The 21,486-nt window shown below is 45.9% G+C and overlaps 1 protein-coding gene across 10 annotated transcripts in view; it reads left to right on the forward strand.

Annotated features, from left to right (window-relative positions):
- LOC129187227 (gastrula zinc finger protein XlCGF57.1-like) overlaps window positions 1-21,486 on the forward strand; it is a 51,920-nt gene that overhangs the window by 20,807 nt on the left and 9,627 nt on the right. The window contains exons 2-5 of one of the 10 annotated variants that reach the window (XM_054786175.1): window positions 15,227-15,379; window positions 15,484-15,622; window positions 15,795-15,886; window positions 17,185-17,321. In XM_054786175.1, the coding sequence (XP_054642150.1) occupies window positions 15,227-15,379; window positions 15,484-15,622; window positions 15,795-15,886; window positions 17,185-17,199 (399 nt within the window). In that variant the 3' untranslated portion in view covers window positions 17,200-17,321. Of the gene's footprint in view, window positions 1-15,226; window positions 15,887-17,184 lie in introns of those variants that run through there. The other 9 variants (XM_054786171.1, XM_054786174.1, XM_054786170.1 and 6 more) reach the window with 9 other exon arrangements.

Here is a 21,486-nt window from a genome sequence, read left to right on the forward strand (position 1 = left end):
GTCTAAGCCAGATTTAGAGAGACTAATCATGCCTTTGTCTCCAGCAGGCTACTGAAACAGCCTTCTCACCAGGCTCTCTAAACATGCTGTAAAACAGCTGAAGTACATCCACAATGTTGCTGCTCAAGTCCTGAATAGAACCAGGAAATATGACCATATGAGTCCAGTTATTTTTGATCAATCCTCATCCACAAATCCATCAAAGTCCTCATCTTCTGTATTCGACACAAAAAAAGCCGTCTTCTTTTCCGTTCGCTACTAGTCTGTTAACTTGTCAGTGTTATTCAGCTCCGAAGCAAAGAAGCAAACTTCTCCTGTTGCTTCCGCCAACTTTACTTATTGAACGCAGCCACCAGAGAGTAGTTCAGAACACACACACACACACGTCTCGTCTCTTCTTCCTGCTTGCCCACAAGGCAAAGGTTAAACAAGCCCCACTACATAGCTGTCCAGCCAATGCCTGTAACAAGTGACACCGTTTATTTCCTGGTGTGCACTGGTCAATACTGTAATGCCGCTTGTTGTGGGGAAGGAGAGACTCACGTCGCCGATGCACTTTAATGGCTTTATTAACAGCGGAGAACACTGCAGGACTTTACATCCACGCCAACATAAACACACTTCCCAACTCTCTCCAAACTCACAGCTAGCACTGAGCCTAGCTCTCCTGCTCGGGACGCCCACCGTCACTTCCCGTCACTTCCTGATGAACTAAAGCTGTAATGACACTCTGCCGTATAAAAAGTAAAATATTAAAAACAGGCGTAAGACATTACTATCACAGCTTTGTTCTGTGGGTCGTGGATAATAACAAGCCTAGTAGATTCAAGAGTTTTATTGTCTTATGCATAGTAAAACGGACAGTTATACTAAGCAATGAAATTCTTATTCTGTTCATTCTCCCAAGAAAAGAAAGAAAACACAAGAAAAAGAATAAGAAAATCAGTAGTGCTGTACAACTTTTATCCGCAGCCCCACAGTGCCCTATGCTGGTCAACATTATTATTATTATTTGTTTTTTCTCCTTTTTTTCCCTTTTTTTCCCTCTACTGGTCAACATTCAAACTGATCGCCAACCTGTCTATAGAGGCCACCTGTCTATAGCGGCCACTAGAGGGAGTCTGCAAAAGTGGCCGCTATATAAGTTTGACTGTATTTTCTGTAATACTTGGTGGTAATCGAGGGAAAGGCTTCTTGAGACGTCATCTGTACTTCTGTGAAGAAGGTGTCGGACGTTTCGCTCCTCATCCGAACCCGTTCCTTACACTAAGCCTGGGCGGAAAGGAACCAATAGAAGGAGGGTGTTGGCACACCAATTCCGCCCACTCTTACTGTATTTAAGGCCTAGGCTACCAGCACTTATTAGTTCGCTGACGAAGCTCTTCGGATGAGGAGCGAAACGTCCGACACCTTCTTCACAGAAGTACAGATGACAGCTCAAGAAGCCTTTCCCTTGATGGACAACTCCTGTACGACTGAGAGCCTACACAGACGCATTGCTACCAACTTTGGGAGAGACATCATTCTGCTGGTACGTAGCTTAGAAAAGGCCACTCTTAAATTAGCAGATTTAAGGAACCACCTCAGATTCAATCTTAGATGCAGGTAGAGTAGGTTAATCCCCAAATGCATGAGGCAAGCGTCCCTTGAGCAAGGACACTTGGCAAGGAAAATGCAACTAAACTACATCAGAAAAATACAGAATTTGAGAATTTGGAGACTTAACATAGAGATAAAAAATAAACAGTCTGAAGTAGAAACCTTCTATCAGAGATTGCAAACCAAGCTTACGCACGAAACCTATCAGGAGGTTTGTGAATTTACTAAATCGGGTTATATGAAGCACCATAGCAAAACCAAAGAAAGGCATAAGGGAAAATTCCAGAAACTTCTATTGGAAAATCGACCACAGCTTGTCGTAAACACTAAAGATGGGGGGAATCAGACCAATACTAAAGAAAATTGGATCAAAAATCTGTCAGACAGAAGCCTCTCGGAGACCGAGAAGGCAGTATTATCAAGGGTCTCAACTTCTCAGTGACTCCTAAAACGATACCCACAGTAGACTATATCACAGCAGCTGAATCGGCCATCAGGAACAATAACCTTTCTAGAACAGAGGCAGGGGACCTTCGTCTGAGAATATCAGCCCTTCTCAGTAGTGCTAAACCACCACCGTCCAATATCACGGTAGGTGAGAGGAAAGCATTAGCGGCTCTGCAGAAAGATGAAAGGATCACCATCTTACCAGCTGATAAGGGCAGATGCACAGTGGTTCTCAACACATTGGACTATGAAGAAAAAATAACAAGTCTAAATAGTGATGCCAACACATATGAGCAACTTAAAAGGGACCCATCCAGTAGGTATAAGAAAGAAATTTCGTAGCTGTCCTCTTTTATTTTACTTTATTTATTTATTATTTTTTTAACTGCATTATAGACACAATCACACCTTATCACATACACGAGTGGGGCGGGCTGGATTGGGGTGCCTCGTGCACCTCGGCGCCTGCCCGCCAGGGTCGGCGGTGTGGCCGGGGGCCTGGCCATCGCGGTGGCTCGCCCGGGGCGGCCTGACCTGTGGGGTGCCCTTGTCTGGTTCGCCTGCCCTTCCTTGGGGTGGCCCTCTGGGGCCTGTTGATGCCGGGGCTTGCGCCGGGGGGGGCGGCTTGCGGTGCTTCCCCTGGACTGACACGTGCTGCGGGCGCCTCTGCGCTCTTGGGGCGGGTTCGGCGGTCTCCGGGGGACGGTGCCGGTGCTGCGGGTGGCCCGTGTGCCGCGGTGGCGGCTGGTGGTTGCTGCGCTGTGGCGGCTGCTGGGGCGCCGGGCCATCTGGTGGGTTGGGGCTTGGTGGGGTGGGGGTGGGGGGGCGGGTGCCCTGGGGCCGGGCCCGCTGGGGGGGTTGTGCTCTGCCGGGCGCTTGGGCGTTTGTCGCCATTGCGCTTTGTGCTCTGCCGGGCCGCTGTCTGTGTCCTCGCCTCCCCCGGTCTGTCTGTGGGCTTGTCGGGGGTGGGGCTCCGGTACGCGGGTGGTGCGCTGTTGGCTCTGGTGGCATGTGGCTGGTGTGGCTTCTGGTGGTTTGTGGGGGCCGTCGGCTGGTCTGCTGCTGGTCTCGCCTTCTCGGCTCTGGTGCTTGGCCTCCCTGCGGCTTGGGGTGTGGTGCTCCCGCTCCCTCTTCATGGTTTGCTGGCCCGCGGGTGTCGGTTGGCGCTGTGTGGTGGTTCGCCTGGATGCTTGCCCGTTTTCCCGCCTGCCTGCTCAGTTTCCCGCTTTCCTCCTCGCTGGCTCCACTGTCTGCCTTGTTGGCGGCGTCCTACCGTTGGGAGGGTGTGGCCTGGTGTCTTCCTGCTCCCCGGCGGTCCGCGCTCTCCGCGCCTGGGTTCTGGATCGTATGTCTGGGACCCCGGGGTCCCCGGCTCCGCTGCTCCTAGGGTTACCAACGGGGGATAGGGTGGGGCTTCCGGGTGTCGGGCAGTCGACCACTGTGTGTGCGTGCGTGCGTGTGCGTGTGCGTGTGTGTGCGCGCTTGAGTGCGTAGGAGTGTGTATGTGCGTGCGCGTAGGGGTGTGTATGTGCGTAGGAGTGTGTATGTGCGTGCGTGTGGGTGCGTAGGAGTGTGTATGTGCGTGCGTGTGTGTACTTTTATTTATTTATTTATTTATTTATTTATTTTAGTTATTTATTTGGGGGGGGGGGGGGGGGGGGCATACAGGGGTTTGCTCCGTGGGGTCGGGTGCTGGGTGATACATCTCTGCCGCCCGTGCCTCCGCCGGGTGGGTGGAGGGTGTGCCTCCTGCATCCCTTGGCGGGGCGGCCCTGTGTCGGGGGTCGGGCGGGGGTTGGCCCGAGGCGGGCCGGGCTCCGCTCCCTGGGGGTGGGGGTGGCGGTGGGCGGGATCGTGGGGTGTGATCTCTCGCTGGTCTCAGGGGTTGGCAGTCCTCCGGCCCGCCGGCGCCCTGTCCTTGGCTGGGATTACCTCTCTTCGGCCCCTTGCTGGTCTTCCCGGGGGGGGGGGCTCTCTGGGCTGGCTCTTGGGGCACTGATCTTTGTGCTGCCTGCCCCTGTGGGCCTGGTGGCCTTCTGGCGGGCTGGCTATTTGGGGCGGGGCTCTCTGGGAGGTGGAAGGCGGCCTCTTTCCTTTCATGCATTCTCAGTGACAATTACACGCCCACACATTCTTGCACCTTTATATATATATGAAGTCTTCCTCACATACAGAGATACCTGTACATATGCACACTCACAGTACATACGTACTTCCCCACATTACTCACTGAGTTATCCAGGGTGTTATTATGTTGTTGGTTTTATTACAGCGACGGTGATTTCAGCAGTATGACTATAGTTTTTTTTTTGTTTTTGTTTTTTTTTTACAATGATGTGCATTACAGTAATTTTCATTCTGTTCACTATCATGGATAATCATTTCATTACTACAATTATGTGTGACTGTTTCAATGCAGTATTATCATTGTGATCACTATCATAGTTCATCATTTCATTACTACTATTATGTGTGACTGTTTCAATGCAGTATTATTAGTGTGACTGTTTCAATGCAATATTGTCATTGTGATCACTGTCATAGTTCATCATTTCATGACTGCTATTATGTGTGATTGTCATTGACAGCTTTGTCATTGTGGTTGTTGATGTTGTTTTGTCCTTATGTCCATGTTCGTCTTTGTGGTTGTCACGGACATTTATTTGCTGATGTTGTCCTGCATGTTTCTGTTGTTCTATCACTATTGTTGTTGTTGCTGCTGTTGTCCTTGTCTCTTGTCTCTCTTTTTTTTTTTGTTGTCCCCCCCCCCCGTTTCCTTTTCTCTTCTTCTCTGTCCCCTCTTGCTCCGGTCCGGTCGCTCCAAATTTGCTTTATAACAAACATCAAAGTCAAATAAATTTTGTATGACAGGGGAAGTGTATATCACACTTCTCCCTGGCAGAGTAAATCTGTTGAGCACTTGACGGCATTTAGATCTACAATTCTATCTGCTTTAAAGGCTGGACAGGACAGGGGAAAAAAAAAAAAAAAAAAAGAAAGAAATCATAGACTGTCTCCAAAAGTTAGAGAAGGAAGAACGAATTGACAGACAGATAGCATGTAGCATTGACTCTACCACATACAATGTAGCTAAATATGTAAAAACAGTCTTATCCCCATTGGTAGGCAACACTGATCATCATATAGAGAACACAAAAGGGTTTGTGGCGAGTATCAAAGACCTCAGATTGGAGCCAGAGGAAACTTTGGTGTCTTATGATGTGACTTCACTTTTCACATCTGTCCCCACCTCAGCAGCAGTCTCGGTGGTGAGGAAGAGACTGCTCGAGGACTCAACTCTGCATAGGAGAACAAAACTTAGTGCTGACCACATCTGCCAATTATTGGAAATTTGCCTTAACACTACATATTTTCAGTTTAGAGGGATATTTTACAGACAAATTCATGGTTGTGCTATGGGCTCACCAGTCTCACCCATAGTGGCGAATCTGTACATGGAAGAGATGGAGAAAGAGGCTCTCACATCCTTCTCAGGGACAAAACCAAGGCACTGGTTTAGATACGTAGATGACGCCTTTGTCATAATCAAAAAACAGGAAATTCAGTCTTTCACAGATCATATCAATGCGGTGGACACCAATATAAAATTTACTCGCGAGGACACTAAAGAGAACCAACTAGCCTTCTTAGACTGCAAGGTAATTATAGGAGAGGACAGACAGCTACTTCCAGAGGTCTTTAGAAAGGCCACACACACTGACCAATACCTGCTTTTTGAATCAAACCATCCACTACAACATAAACTAGGGGTTATTAGGACCCTCCAACATAGAGCGGAACAAATACCAACTAGTGCTGAGGGAAGGAAAAAAGGAGACACAACATGTCCAGAGAGCGCTCTTAACCTGTGGGTACCCGCGGTGGGCTTTTAACAAATGTCAAAAGAAGAGAGTAGGGAAAGAAACCCAAAAGCCCACAGAAGCAAAAAGGAGAGGAGTGGTAGTCCCTTATGTAGCGGGGGTCTCCGAAAAACTCCAGAGGATCTTATGGCAACACAAAATTCCTACCTATTTCAAACCAGTAAATACCCTGAGACAAAAATGACTGCATCCTAAAGACAAGGCTCCAAACCAAAAACAGAGCAATGTGGTCTATTCCATCCACTGTAAAGATGAGGAATGCAAAGAGCACTACATTGGGGAAACTAAGCAAATGCTCCAAAAAAGGCTTTATCAAAATCGCAGGGACAATTCTAGTGGTCCTCAATCAGCAGTACATCTACACCTTAAATCAACCAATCACTCTTTTGAGGACAGCGAGGTAAAGATTTTGGCCAAAGAAAACAGATGGTTTGAAAGAGGAGTAAAGGAAGCTATTTTTGTCAAACAACAGAACCCATCATTGAATCGGAATGGTGGTTTGAGGTTTAATTTGGACCCTGTGTTCAGCAGGTTACTGAGACCAAAACCGACAGCTCTTAGTCTTGCAAATGAGGTGAAGCCAGGACCGAGCCAGAACAATAGATGCTAACGAGCCAGTATCAGAGTTGTTCATACCCAACTCAGGGAGCGACACTTCCCTTTTATTGGAGGCACTAATAGCAGGAGAGGATTATACCACTACTCCGCCCAGGCTTAGTGTAAGGGACCAATAGAAGGAGGGTGTTGGCACACCAATTCCACCCACTCTTACTGTATTTAAGGCCTAGGCTACCAGCACTTGTTAGTTCGCTGACGAAGCTCTTCGGATGAGGAGCGAAACGTCCGACACCTTCTTCACAGAAGTACAGATGACGTCTCAAGTAGCCTTTCCCTCGATGGACAACTCCTGTACGACTGAGAGCCTACACAGACATACTTGGTGGTAATTTATCTTATTTATGATGTATTGTGCAAAACGAAGACATGAACAACATCTAAATGCCGACCCACCATCCACCATTTCAAGCCTGGAGTTTTTCCAGAGAGATGATTACATCGCTGTTTGACGTGTGTGGTAAAAGGCATTGTGCGAGTATGAATTAACTTGACACAAATGTGCACATTAGCAGTCAATAAGTCATCAAAACTTACCTTTATGCATTCCCACATAGTATCAGCGTTTGAGACCATATATGAGGTGAAAGAAAAATGGTAAAAATTCAGTAGTGGTCTATCTGTGCGGCATGAGATAAAGTTAGCACACGCACAATGGACATGTGTCAAGTGAGACGGATGTAACAGAGAAAATCCGGCCACTTTTCAAAATAAAACATCATGGAAATAATTTTTTCTTTCTGTGCGTCCCGGTACCAAATGACCCACAGCCCGGTACCGGGCCGCGGCCCCGGGGTTGGGAATCAATGCTTTACGTGACACTATAGAAATAAATCACATAACAAACATACGCCTAGTTTGATAGTTTTAGTGCAAAATAGCAGCAAGCTTTGACCGGACAGAAGATTCAAGATTCAAGAGTTTTATTGTCATATGCATAGTAAAAGAGGCAGTTATACTATGCAATGAAATTCTTCTTCTGTTCATTCTCCCAAGAAAAGAAAGAAAACACAACAAAAAGAATAAAAACATAAGAAACATATGTACCAATAAATTAAGCAACAACAACAGAAGATACATTAATACCGATAAATAATCACTGTGTTGTGTGCGGCGTGGGTGAGTGCTTCGTTGAGAAGGCTGATGACCTGTGGGTAAAAGCTGTTCGCCTTGTGGTTCTGGACTTCCAACTCCTGTAGCGTCTGCCTGACGGGAGGAGTGTGAATAATGAGTGTTATGGAAGAAGTAAAATGTGTTGTTTCTGGAGTGTTTAGGCACGCTTTGAGAAGAGAAAACCTCAAATAAAAAGCAGTAATGTAACAAAGACTCACCTGTGGAGCTCCAGTATCCAAACCAGAACAAACAAAAAAGAGCCAAGTGTTGCACATGGGGTACATTCATGTCTGTAAGATCTCTTTCCATCCATTCCATTCCATTTTCCTCCGCTTATCCGGGTCCGGGTCACGGGGAAGCAGTCTTAGTAGGGAAGCCCAGACTTCCCGGTCCCCGACCACCTCCTCCAGCTCCACCAGGAGGACACCAAGGCGTTCCCAGACCAGCTGTGAGACATAATAGGTCTTCCCTGGGGCCTTCTCCCGGCTGGGCATGCCCGAAACACCTCACCAGGGAGGCGTCCGGGAGTCATCCGGACTAGATGCCCGAGCCACCTCAGCTGGCTCCTCTCGATGTGAAGGAGCAGCGGCTCTACTCTGAGCTCCTCCCGGATGACCGAGCTCCTCACCCTATCTCTTAGGGTGAGTCCTGCTACCCTACGAAGAAAACTCATTTCAGCCGCTTGTATCTGCGATCTCGTTCTTTCGGTCACGACCCAAAGCTCATGACCATCGGTGAGGGTGGGAACATAGATCGAACGGTAAATTGAGAGCTTTGCTTTCCGGCTCAGCTCTCTCTTCACCACGACGGTCCGGTACAGCAACCGCATTACAGCAGACTTTGCACGGATCCGCCTATCGACCGCACACTCCAACCTTCCCTCACTCGTGAACAAGACCCCGAGATACTTAAACTCCTCCACCTGGGGCAGGACCTCATTCCCAACCTGGAGGGAGTAATCCACCCTTTTCCGATTGAGAACCATGGCCTCAGATTTGGAGGTGCTGAGTCTCATCCCAGAAGCTTCACACTCAGATGCCAACCGTCCCAGTAAACGCTGCAGGTCACAGCCCGATGAGGCCATCAGGACCACATCGTCTGCAAATAGCAGAGATGAGATCCTAAGGCCCCCAAACTGGACTCCCTCGATACCTTGGCTGCGCCTAGAAATTCGCGTCCAGAAAAGGGCAGCCTTGGCGGAGGCCAACGTTCACTGGAAACAGGCTTGACTTACTGCTGGCAATGCGAACCAGGCTCCTGCTCCGGTTGTACAAGTACTGAATGGCACGTAGTAGCGCACCACCAATCCCATACTCCTGGAGCAACCCCCACAGGACACCGCGAGGGACACGGTCAAATGCCTTTTCCAGGTCCACAAACCACATGTAGACCGTTTGGGCAAACTCCCAAGTACCCTCCAGTACCCTGGCAAGGGTGTAGAGCTGGTCCAGTGTTCCGCGACCAGGACGAAAACCACATTGCACCTCCTGTAGCCGAGGTTCAATTAACGGTCGTACCCTTCTCTCCGGCACCCTGGAATAGGCTTTCCCAGGGAGGCTGAGGAGTGGGATCCCCCTATAGTTGGAACACACCCTCCAGTCACCCTCCTTGAAAAGGGGGACCACCACCCCAGTCTGCCAATCCAAAGGTACTGTTCCCGGCTTCCACGCAATGTTGAAGAGACGTGTCAGCCAAGACAGTCCCTCAACATCCAGAGCCTTGAGGAATTCAGGGCGAAACTCATCCACCCCCAGAGCTTTGCCACTGGGGAGCGTTTTGAGTCCCCCAGATACCTCAGCCACGGTGATGGAACTGTCCACGTTCGTGTCCTCAGTCTCTGCTTCCTCAATGGAAGTATGTCAGTGGTATTGAGAAGGGCTTCTAAGTATTCCTTCCACCGCCCAACTATATCCTCAGTCGAGGTCAACAGGCCCCCGTCCCCACTGTAAACAGTGTGGAGCAGGCACTGCTTCCCCTTTCTGAGGCGCCGGACGGTTTGCTAGAACCTCTTCGAGGCCGACCGAAAGTCGTGTTCCATGGCCTCACTGAACTCCTCCCACACCCGAGTTTTTGCCTCAACCACCGCCGAAGCCGTGTGCCGCTTGGCCTGCCGGTACCTATCAGCTGCTTCAGGAGTCCCACAATCCATCCATGCTCGATAGGACTCTGGTGTCCACCATCGGGTTCGGGGCTTGCCGCCACGACTGGCACCGACCACCTTGCGGCCGCAGCTCGGATTGGCTGCCTCAGCAATGGAGGCAAGAAATAGAGGCCATTCGGACTCGATATCCTCGTCCTCCCCCGGGATGCAGGTGAAGCTCTGCCGGAGGTGAGAGCTGAATACTCGACAAACAGGAGACTCTGCCAAACGTTCCCAGCACACCCTCACTACACGTTTGGGTCTCCCGGGTCTGTCCGGCATCCTCCCCCATTATCTAATCCAACTCATCACCAGGTGGTGATCAGTTGACAGCTTAGCCCCTCTCTTTACCCGCGTGTCCAGAACATGCGGACGCAGGTCTGATGATACGACTACAAAATCGATCATAGACCTGCAGTCTAGGGTGTTCTGGTGCCATGTGCACTTATGGACATCCTTATGTTTGAACATTGTGTTTGTGATGGACAAACTGTGGTTCGCCCCTCCGTGAATCACCACCTTACTGTGGTGGAGGGGTTTGTGTGCCCAAGTAATTCTAGGAGCTACTGTATGTTGTCTGGGGCTATATGCCCCTGGTAGGGTCTCCCAAGGCAAACAGGTCCTGGGTGATGGGCCAGACCAAGAGTGATTCAGAAGACCTTTATGAAGAAACACACGAGGAGAGACCGCACCTCGCCCGGACGTGGGATACCGGGGCCTCACCCTTGAGCCAGGCCTGGGGGAGGGGCTCGCAGGCGAGCGCCTGGTGGTCGGGCTCTCACCTGTGGGGCCCGGGCCGGGCTCAGCCAGAACAAGCCACACGGGATCTCCCCCCGGTAGACCCACCACCTGCGGGGCAAGCATAAGGGTCCGGTGCATTGTGCTTTGGGTGGCGGTCGAGGGTGGGCGCCTAGGCGACATAGTCTTCGGCGGCCAAATCTGGTTCTTGGGACATGGAATGTCACTTCTCTGGCGGGGAAGGAGCCCGAACTTGTGGAGAGGTTAAGACATTCCGACTAGATATAGTTGGACTCAACTCGACCCACAGTTTGGGTTCTGGATCCAAACTCCTTGAGAGGGGCTGGACCTTGTTCTACTCTGGAGTTGATGATGGGGAGAGGCGGCGAGCTGGTGTTGGCTTATTAATATATCCCTATGCCTTCGGGTTGGGGAAAGGGTCCTGACTGTTGTTTGTGCGTACGCGCCGAACGGCAGTTCAGATTACCCAGCCTTCTTGGAGTCCATCAGAGGGGTGCTCTCCAGCACCTCTCTGATGACTCCGTCACTTTGCTGAGAAACTTCAACGCCCATGTGGGCAATGACAGTGTGACCTGGAGGGGCGTGATTGGGAGGAACGGCCTCCCCGATCTGAACCCGTGCGGTGTGTAAGATCTTTTTCTTGTGGGTTTTTTTTTTTTTTAATTTTCTACTTAAGTTTTCCAGGTGGATGCTGCTTGTCGATCGATCCTCTTCGGCTTAGTTCGGCTGAGTTCGGCTTGCTCGGTGCCTTCCGGGCGCAGCTGTGAGGCGGGTCCCTAATGAGGCGTGCACTTTTGATGGCTGACATCCCTGCGCGTGTCCGCGAGGGACATCAATTATTGGTGCGCGTGCTTGACAACCAGCCTTTAAAGAAGATAGAATTGTACATCTAAATGCCGTCAAGTGCTCAACAGATTTACTCTGCCAGGGAGAATGTATGTGTATGTATGTATGTATGTACTTTATTTATCCCACAGCGGGGAAATTTACTTGTTACAGCAGCAAGCAAGCAAGACAAGTAAAGAGAACAGTAAAGTAAAGTAAAGCATCATGACTACAACATGGTTCAGGTGGTGCAGGTGTTGTAGAGCCTGACAGCGGTCGGTATGAAGGACCTGCGGAACCTCTCCTTCTGAGAAGTGTGATATACAATTCCCCTGTTATACAGAATTTATTTGACTTTGATGCTTGTTATTAAGCAAATTCGGAGCGACCGGACCGGAGCAGGAGGGGACAGAGAAGAAGTGAAAAGAAAATGGGGGGGGGGGATGAGAGGGGGACAAAAAAAGAGAGACAAGAGACAAGGACAACAGCAGCAACAACAATTGTGACAACAAGAACAGAACAACAGAAACATACAGAACTACATCAGCAAATAAAAATGTCTGTGACAACAATAAAGACGAACAAGGACATAAGGACAAAGGACAAAACAATATCAACAACCACAATGATAATACTGTCAATGACAATCACACATAATAGTAGTAATGAAATGATGAACTATGATAGTGATCACAGTGACAATACTGCATTGAAACAGTCACACATAATAGCAGTCATGAAATGAACTATGATAGTGATCACAATGATAATACTGCATTAAAACAATCACACATAATAGTAGTCATGAAATGATGAACTATGATAGTGATCACAATGATAATACTGCATTAAAACAATCACACATAATAGTAGTCATGAAATGATGAACTATGATAGTGATCACAATGATAATACTGCATTGAAACAGTCACACATAATAGTAGTAATGAAATGAACTATGATAGTGATCACAATGTTCACAAAGTTCATTACTTTTCTTTGTGTTAAAATTACTGTAGTCATAGGCCCTAAACCAAGTATAAGGGATAAGAAAAAAGGGAAAAGTTGTCGATCGAAAGGAAGCAGGAAGTTATACACAAATTCTGATCTTCATGCTCTCATTGGCTGATTATCGGGGCACCGCCTACGCTGTTATCTCATTGGCTGACCTATCCAGTGCGTCCATGTTTGTTTGTGAGCTCCCTTCCTCATCTTAGTCGCCCTTAAACTACTTTGCACGCATTGAAATCTCTTCTTAATTTGTTTACTTTTCTTTGTGTTAAAATTACCGTAGTCATGGGCCCTAAACCAAGTGTAAGTGAGAAGGAAAAAAAGGGAAAAGTTGTCGATCGAAACAAAGCAGGAAATGATCCAGAAGCATGACGGTGGTATGAAATTATTTTATATTGGAATGTTACTCTACTATGTTTATGCTCTTTTGTGATATTTTCCCACCATATTTGGTGGACTTTGAATATTCTGAAGGCCCAAAGGTGTGAGTTTGGGAAGATCTTGGAACGGATTAGGCTATTTACATGTATTTTACGCTTCGTATAACATCAAATCCTATAACATAAAGGTTCTTGGAATGGATTATTTACGTTGTAGGGGCGTCTACTGTACTGTGTGTATATATATATAGGTATATATATATATATATACACTGCTCACAAAAATGAAAGGAGCACTTTAAAGAAACACATTAGATACATCAGATCTCAAGATGAAGTTGGATATCTATACAAATAACGACAGGGAGTGTCTTAGGAACAAAAGGATGCCAAGTCTTTTAATGGAAATAAAGGTTTTCAGCCTACAGAGGGCTCAATTGTGTAGACACCATAAAATCAGAGTGAAATGAAGATATGGCAGGCTAGTCCATTTTTTCCAAAACTTAATTTCTGCAACTCAAAATGCTTTTCAGTATCTTGTGTGGCCCCCACGAGCTTGTATGCATGCTTGACAACGTCGCAGCATGCTCCTAATGAGTTGGATGGTGTCTTGTGGCATTTCCTCCCAGATCTGTGTGAGGGCATCTCTGAGCTGCTGTACAGTCTCAGGAGCAACCTGGCGGCGCCTAATGGACCAAAACATAATGTCCGAGAGATGTTCTATTGGGTTTAAGTCAGGGGATCGTGAAGGCCATTCAATTGTTTCAATTCCTTCATCCTCCAGGAACTACCTGCATACACTAGCCACATGAGGTCGGGCATTGTCGTGGACCAGGAGGAACCCAGGTCCCACTGCACCAGCGTAGGTTCTGACAATGGGTCCAAGGATTTCATCCCGATACCTAATAGCAGTCAGGGTGCCGTTATCTAACCTGTAGAGGTCTGTGCGTCCTTCCAGGGATATGCCTCCCCAGACCATCACTGACCCACCACCAAACCGGTCATGCTGAATGATGTTGCAGGCAGCATAACGTTCTCCACGGCATCTCCAGACCCTTTCACGTCTGTCGCATGTGCTCAGGTTGAACTTGCTCTTGTCTGTGAAAAGTACAGGGCGCCAGTGGCGAACTTGCCAATTCTGGTGTTCTTGAGCAAATGCCAGTTGAGCTCTACGGTGCTGGGCAGTGAGCACAGGGCCCACTACAGGACGTCGGGCCCTCAGGCCACCTTCATGATGTCTGTTCCTACCCTTGTTTGGGTAGAGACATTCACACCAGTGGCCCTCTGGAGGTCATTCTGTAGGGCACTGGCAGTGCTCAGCCTGTTCCGCCTTGCACTAACGAGCAGGTATCGGTCCTGCTGAGGGGTTGAGGACCTTCTACGGCCCTGTCCAGCTCTCCGAGATTAGCCACCAGTCTCCTGAAATCTCCTCCATGTTCTGGAGATTGTGCTGGGAGACACATTAAACCTTCTTGCTGCAGCACGTGTGGATGTGCCATCCTGGAGAAGTTGGACAACCTGTGCAACTTCTGTAGGGTTCAGGAATCGCCTCATACTGCCAGTAGAGATAAGTACGCAAGCCAAAATCAGCACGAGTGGAAAACCAGCCAAAAAAGATCAAGAGGGAGAAACTTGAAATGACCTCCACATGTAAAACCTGTCCTGTTTTGAGGGTTTTCTAATTATTGCCACTGAAGTGCACCTGTTGTTAATTCCATGAACACCAATACAGCTGAAATTGATTAACGAGGCCCTCAGCTGCTTAACCAACCAGAAAATGATCAGACAGGTTTAATTCAATTCATGCCAGGCCCAATAAAAAAGTGTTCCTTTAATTTTTGTGAGCAGTGTATATATACATACACACACACACACATATATATATATATATATATATATATATATATATACAGTGGCTTGAAAAAGTATTCATACCTCTTGAACTTTCCCACATTTTGTCACGTTCCGACCAAAAACATAAATATATTTTATTGGCATTTTAGATGAAAGATCAACACAATGCGACACACAATTGCGAAGTAGAAGGAAAATAGTACATGACTTTGAATTTTTTTTTTTTATAAAAAACTGAAAAATGTGATGTGCAAAAGTATTCAGACCCCCTGTGTCAACACATGGTGGAACCACCTCTCACTGAAATTACAGCTGCAAGTCTTTTGGGGTATGTCTCTACCAGCTTTGCACATCTAGAGACTGGAATTTTTGCCCATTCTTCTTTGCAGAACAGCTCAAGCTCAGCAAGATTAGATGGAGAGCGTTTGTAAACAGCAGTTTTCAGATCTTGCCACAGATTCTCGATTGGATTTAGGTCTGGACTTTGACTGGGCCATTCTAACACAGGAATATCTTTTGTTTTAAGCCATTCCATTGTAGCTCTGGCTTTATGTTGAGGGTCGTTGTTCTGCTGGAAGGTGAACCTCCGCCCCATTCTCAAGTCTTTTGCAGATTCCAGCAGGTTTTCTTCCAAGGTTGTCCTGTATTTGGCTCCATCCATCTTCCCATCAACTCTGACCAGCTTCCCTGTCCCTGCTGAAGAAAAGCAGCCCCACAACATGATGCTGCCACCACCATGTTTGACAGTGTGGATGGTGTGTTGAGAGTCACCTTCTTCCACACGTTTGCTGTGTCCCCCACATGACTTCTTATGGCTTTCTTTCAACAATGGCTTTCTTCTTGCCACTCTTCCATAAAGGCCAGATTTGTGCAGTGCACGACTAATTGTTGTCCTATGGACAGACTCCCCCACCTGAGCTGTGGATCTCTGCAGCTCCTCCAGAGTTACCGTGGGCGTCTTGGCTGCGTCTCTGATCAGTGCTCTCCTTCTTCGGCATGTAAGTTTCGGTGGACGGCCATGTCTTGGTAGGTTTGCAGTTGTGCCATACCCTTCCCATTTCTTGATGATGGATTGAACAGTGCTCCGTGAGATGTTCAAAGCTTGGGAAATCTTTTTATAACCTAACCCTGCTTTAAACTTCTCCACAACTTTCTCCCTGACCTGTTTAGTGTGTTCCTTGGACTTCATGATGCTGTTCACTGACCAGTGTCCTCTGAGCAAACCTCTGAGGCCGTCACAGAACAGCTGTATTCATACTAAGGTTAGATTACACACAGGTGGACTCCATTTGATCATTAGATCCCCCAGGACATCATCCGTAGTCTCATTAGGAGCATGCCCCCACGTTGTCAGGCATGCGTACAAGCACGTGGGGGCCACACAAACTACTGAGAATCATTTTGAGTTGCTACAATGACATTTGAGCAAAATGGACTAGTGTGCTGCATCATTTTTTCACTTTCATTTTTGGGGTGTCTTTGATTTCCCCCCTCTATAGGGTGATCATTTTCATTTCTATCAAATGATGTGGCATCATTTTGTTACTAATACATCACCTACTTATTATCAGGAAACATATTCAACATCATTTTTCCCCCAGTTTAGATCTGATGTGTTTTTTCGAAATGTTCCTTTAATTTTTTTGAGCAGTTTATATGTGTATGTGTGTATATATATATATGTATATATGTGTGTGTATATACAGTATATACATATATATATATATATATATATATATATATATACACAGTGTGTGTGTGTGTGTGTGTGTATACAGTATATACACACCAGATGTAATGGTACACACACCAGTATATATTTTCCCAAAGGTCTTGGGGATCATCAAGATGTTTTCTGGTAAAATTGAGATGAGCCTTAATGTTGTTTTTGTTCAGCAGTGGTTTTGGTCTTGGAACTCTGCCATGCAGGCCGTTTTTGCCCAGTGTCTTTCTTATGGTGGAGTCATGAACTCTGACCTTAACTGAGGCAAGTGAGGCCTGCAGTTCTTTGGATTTTGTTGTGGGGTCTTTTCTGACCTCTTGGATGAGTTGTCTCTGCGCTCTTGGGGTCATTTTGGTTGGCCGGCCACTCCTGGGAAGGTTCACCACTGTTCCATGTTTTCGCCATTTGTGGGTAATGGCTCTCAATTTGGTTGGCTGGATTGGCTTTATAACCTTTTCCAGACTGATAGATCATTTTTTTTATAACTTAACCAAGATTAATCTTGGTTAAGTTATAAAACCAAGATTAATCTTGGTTAAGTTATGTTTTAACGGGGGGTAAGGGGGCAATCACTTTTTCACACAGGGCCATGAAGGTTTGGGTTTTTTCCTCCTTTAAGAATAAAAAGTTTAATTTAAAAACTGTATTGTGTGTTCTTTTGTACTGCAGGGCATGGAGGGGGCACACACATATTTCAAATTAGCTCCTAACACCAGTTTTACTGACAGAACCATGAAACTACCAAGAGCCCATCATAAAAACTAAAATTGTTTAGTTTTGTTTTGTTTTTACAGTGCACAATAAGATTCCACAATAATTTCAGTTTGTGTCCTGCAGACACCCGGCAGCTGATTGGTCATCAAGAACAATGTCCCCCTCAGCAGCTGTGGGGGAGCTCCACTTTGGAGCAGGAGGAGCCACAGCTGATTAAAGAGGAAGAGGAGGAGCCACAGCTCCCTCACATTAAAGAGGAAGAAGACACAGAGCCCACCCACATGAAAGAGAAAGAGGAGGATCCAAAGCCCCCCTATGTTAAAGAGGAAGAACTCTCAGTCACTCAGGGAGGAGAGTGTCTTCTAGGGCCAGAGGAGGCTGATCTCACCCGGTTGCCACTGACTGGTGTCTTTGTAAAGTCCGAAGACCATGAAGACAAACAACCTGAGTCCTCACAGCTTCATCATAGTCCAAGTGAGGAGAAGAGAGAGGCGGAGCCTTCAAGCAGCAGCTCAACACAACACATGACAACAGAAGCTGATGGAGACCACTGTGGAGGATCACAAGCAGACAACCTCTTAGCTCCACTGTCAGATAGTGACGACACAACGTCTCCTGAAGATGAAGACAGACAAGAATCTTTGAGCAGCGATACGGACTATGAAGGTGACTGGATGGCCCACGCTGACAAGAAAAACTTTGAGTGCTCTAAAAAGAAGACAGGTAAAGAACATTTTAACTGCTCAGGTTGTGATAGAAGATTTTCTTCCAAGAGTAATTTGACTCGACATATGAAAACACACACAGGAGAAAGACCTTTTAGTTGTAGTTTAGTAGACTGCAGTAAGAGTTTTGCTGAAAACTCAGGTATGGTATCACACATGACAACGCACACGGGCGAAAAACCTTTCAGTTGTTCAGACTGCAGTAAAAGTTTTGCTGCAAAGGCAAATATGGTATCACACATGAGAATACACGCAGTAGAAAAACCTTTTAGTTGCTCAGACTGTGGTAAAAACTTCACTCAAAAGAAAGCCATGCAAAGGCATATGATAACGCATACAGGAGAAAGACCTTTTAGTTGCTCAGACTGTGGTAAAAGCTTCACTCTAAAGACAGTCATGCAAAGACACATGAGAACACATACAGGAGAAAGACCTTTCAGTTGCCAAGACTGTGGGAAAAGTTTCACTCGCAAGACACACATGCAATTACATATGAAAACGCACACAGGAGAAAGACCTTTCAGTTGCCGAGAATGTGGCAAAACTTTTATTCGAAAGTCAGACATGCTAATACATATGAGAACGCACACCGGAGAAAAACCCTTCAGTTGCTCAGACTGTGGCAAAAGCTTCATTCAAAAGTCAGACCTACAACTACATATGAGAACACACACTGGAGAGAAACCTTTCAGTTGCTCATACTGTGGCAAACGCTTCACTGATAAGAAAGGCATGCAACGACACATGAGAACGCACACAGGTGAAAGACCTTTCACTTGCTCAGACTGTGGCAAAAGCTTCATTCTAAAGTCAGGCATGCGATTACATATGAGAACACACACAGGAGAAAAACCTTTCAGTTGCTCACACTGTGGTAAAAGCTTCACTCGAAAGAGAGTCATGCAATTACACATGAAAAGACACTCAGGAGAAAAACCTTTCAGTTGCTCAGACTGTGGCAAAAGCTTCATTCGAAAGTCAGACATGCAAATACATATGACAACGCACACAGGAAAAAAACCTTTCAGTTGCTCAGAGTGTGGTAAAACTTTCACTTTAAAGCAAGAAATGCAAAGACACATCGGAGCGCATGCAGGAGAAAGACCTTTCAGTTGCTCAAACTGTGGTAAACGCTTCACTCAAAAGCGACATATGCAAAGACACATGAGAACGCACACAGGAGAAAAACCTTTTGGTTGCTCGGATTGCTTGAAACGTTTCACACAAAAGGGAGCTTTGGTATCACACATGAGAACGCACACGGGGGAGAAACCTTTTTCTTGCTCAGACTGCGGTAAAAGCTTCACTCACAAATCGAACGTGTTAAAACACATGCAAACTCACACAGGAGAAAAACCTTTTGCTTGCTCAGACTGCGGTAAAAGCTTCACTACCAAAGTAAATGTGGTAAAACACATGAGAATACACAAGAAAATAAAAATGTAGTTGCTCAATTTATAGTGACTTCCCTTGGAAGTCGTCATTGAACAGACTCATACAGACTCACTGATGGTCTACTGTAGTTAAAGGTATTGTATTTGACTCTGTGCTGTAATTGCTTGATGCTGTAGCTGATGAAGCCGCTTCCTGTTCGATTACGTCCAGATTAGGTCTGGAAATAGTGATTTGATTCTTTTTACTGACTTGAGTTCTTATGAGTCACTCATTGAACTGAAGCAAGTCACTCGAGTCACACAGTGCATGGTTTGATTTAATTCAGCAGAAACTATTGTATGTAATAAAAGGGAATAATGATATTTTGTTATTGATGCACTGTCTTATATTGTTGTATGACATATTGACAAAAAATGTTCTCGAATGAGTGTGTTGATACAAAAAAATGTTGTTTGCCAAAAAGTTTGGTTCGGCGTTTGTATTCTGATTGTAAACCTAATCAATAAATTAAAGGCTAAATGACTAAATGATTTTTTTTGTTTATGTAAAACTATTTGTATCAATATGAGAAACACAGGCTCTGTACTGACTTGGTATCGAATGGATACCAAAAGTTCAATATGGTCCAACCCTATCAATCTCTCTTCCTGTCGGCTCCATATTAAAAACTAAGCCCCTCCATTATATACTGCTCAAAAAAATTAGAGGAACATTTTGAAAACACATCAGATCTAAACTGGGGGAAAAATGATGTTGAATATCTTTCCTGATAATAACTGGGTGATGTATTAGTAACAAAATGATGCCACATCATTTGATAGAAATGAAAATGATCACCCTATAGAGGGGGGAAATCAAAGACACCCCAAAAATGAAAGTGAAAAAATGATGCAGCACACTGGTCCATTTTGCTAAAATGTCATTGTAGCAACTCAAAATGATTCTCAGTAGTTTGTGTGGCCCCCACGTGCTTGTACGCATGCCTGACAACATGGGGGCATGCTCCTAATGAGACTACGGATGGTGTCCTGGGGGATCTCCTCCCAGATCTGGACCAGGGCATCAATGAGCTCCGGCAATACATGAACGCAAAGGGCAGAAAACACCCAAATGTATATCACTAGAAAGCACACACTCTTCCTTCAGAAACTGCTGGAATAATTTTGATAGTTCAAGATTTACAGTAATTTGAAACTCGCTTTGCATATCCCATCGCCGGCTGCAGCTTCCATGTTAAAGGTTTCCAAAAATATATTTGGAAAGGCTTACAGGGCCGTAGTTTGCCCAGATCTGCTGTGGGCTACGTGGTGGAAACACATTCCTGTGTAACAGATAGTCCTGAAGACAGACTTAAGACTTTTTGGTCTTTTTTTTGTTGTTGTTTTCCTCAATTTTGACTAGCTAGTTACTCCATATGGAATGATTTACTGAGAATGTGTTTTTTCCTACAAAGAATCTTAAAGTTATTTTATTTATATATACAGTATATATATATAATAACTACTTTTATGTGGGTTTAAAAAAATAAAAACAGCAATATTGTCTAACAGAATGGCCATTTAAATGGTTAAAAAAAATTAATTATGTATTTGTTATTTTTGATTTGGACTAAAATTGACTGAGATTTGAGGAAAAAAAGTTGAAAAACATGGACGTGTTTGAGGGTGATGTTGCAGGAGGCATGGTGGTAGAGAGATCTGGTGTGGGGACTTTAATGCACATCATAGTTGATGGGGAAGTAAGCAAACGGATCACAATGGAGCAGTAGTAGAAGAACTCATGGATATCAGACAGTTAGTCTGCTTCAACAAGGGAAATGGAACAAGAATAGATATACGCTCAAATAGAATGTCATGCATTGACTTAACTCTGCTCTCACATAGCTTGGCAAGTTCCTGTGAATGGTACGGAAATGAAAGCACAAGTTTAGGAAGTCATCATTTCCCCAGAAGTTGTACAATAAACGCAGAAGTAGATATCCAAGAAAGACCCAGACATAAAAAGTGGTGCTTTTCAAAAGCGCATTGGGGAAAATTCAGGGAGGAATGTAGCAAAGCATTGGTGATATGGAGGAATGCACAGTTAAGATGACAAATAAGATCTTAGATGCAGCAATGAAAAGTATACCGTGGAAGTCAGTTGGAGGGAAAGGAAAATGGCTCCATGGTGGAATGAAAAGTGCACAACAGCGGGAAAAGAAAGAAATAGCGCATTAAGAAGGTTAAGGAAGAACCTCAGCCAGGTGAGAGGAAAAAAGCTATAGCCCCAAGAGGAATTAAAAACAGTAAACAAACGCATGGAGGGA

The sequence above is a fragment of the Dunckerocampus dactyliophorus genome, chromosome 9 (assembly GCF_027744805.1).
Source record: "Dunckerocampus dactyliophorus isolate RoL2022-P2 chromosome 9, RoL_Ddac_1.1, whole genome shotgun sequence".
NCBI classification, from domain to species: Eukaryota; Metazoa; Chordata; class Actinopteri; order Syngnathiformes; family Syngnathidae; genus Dunckerocampus; species Dunckerocampus dactyliophorus.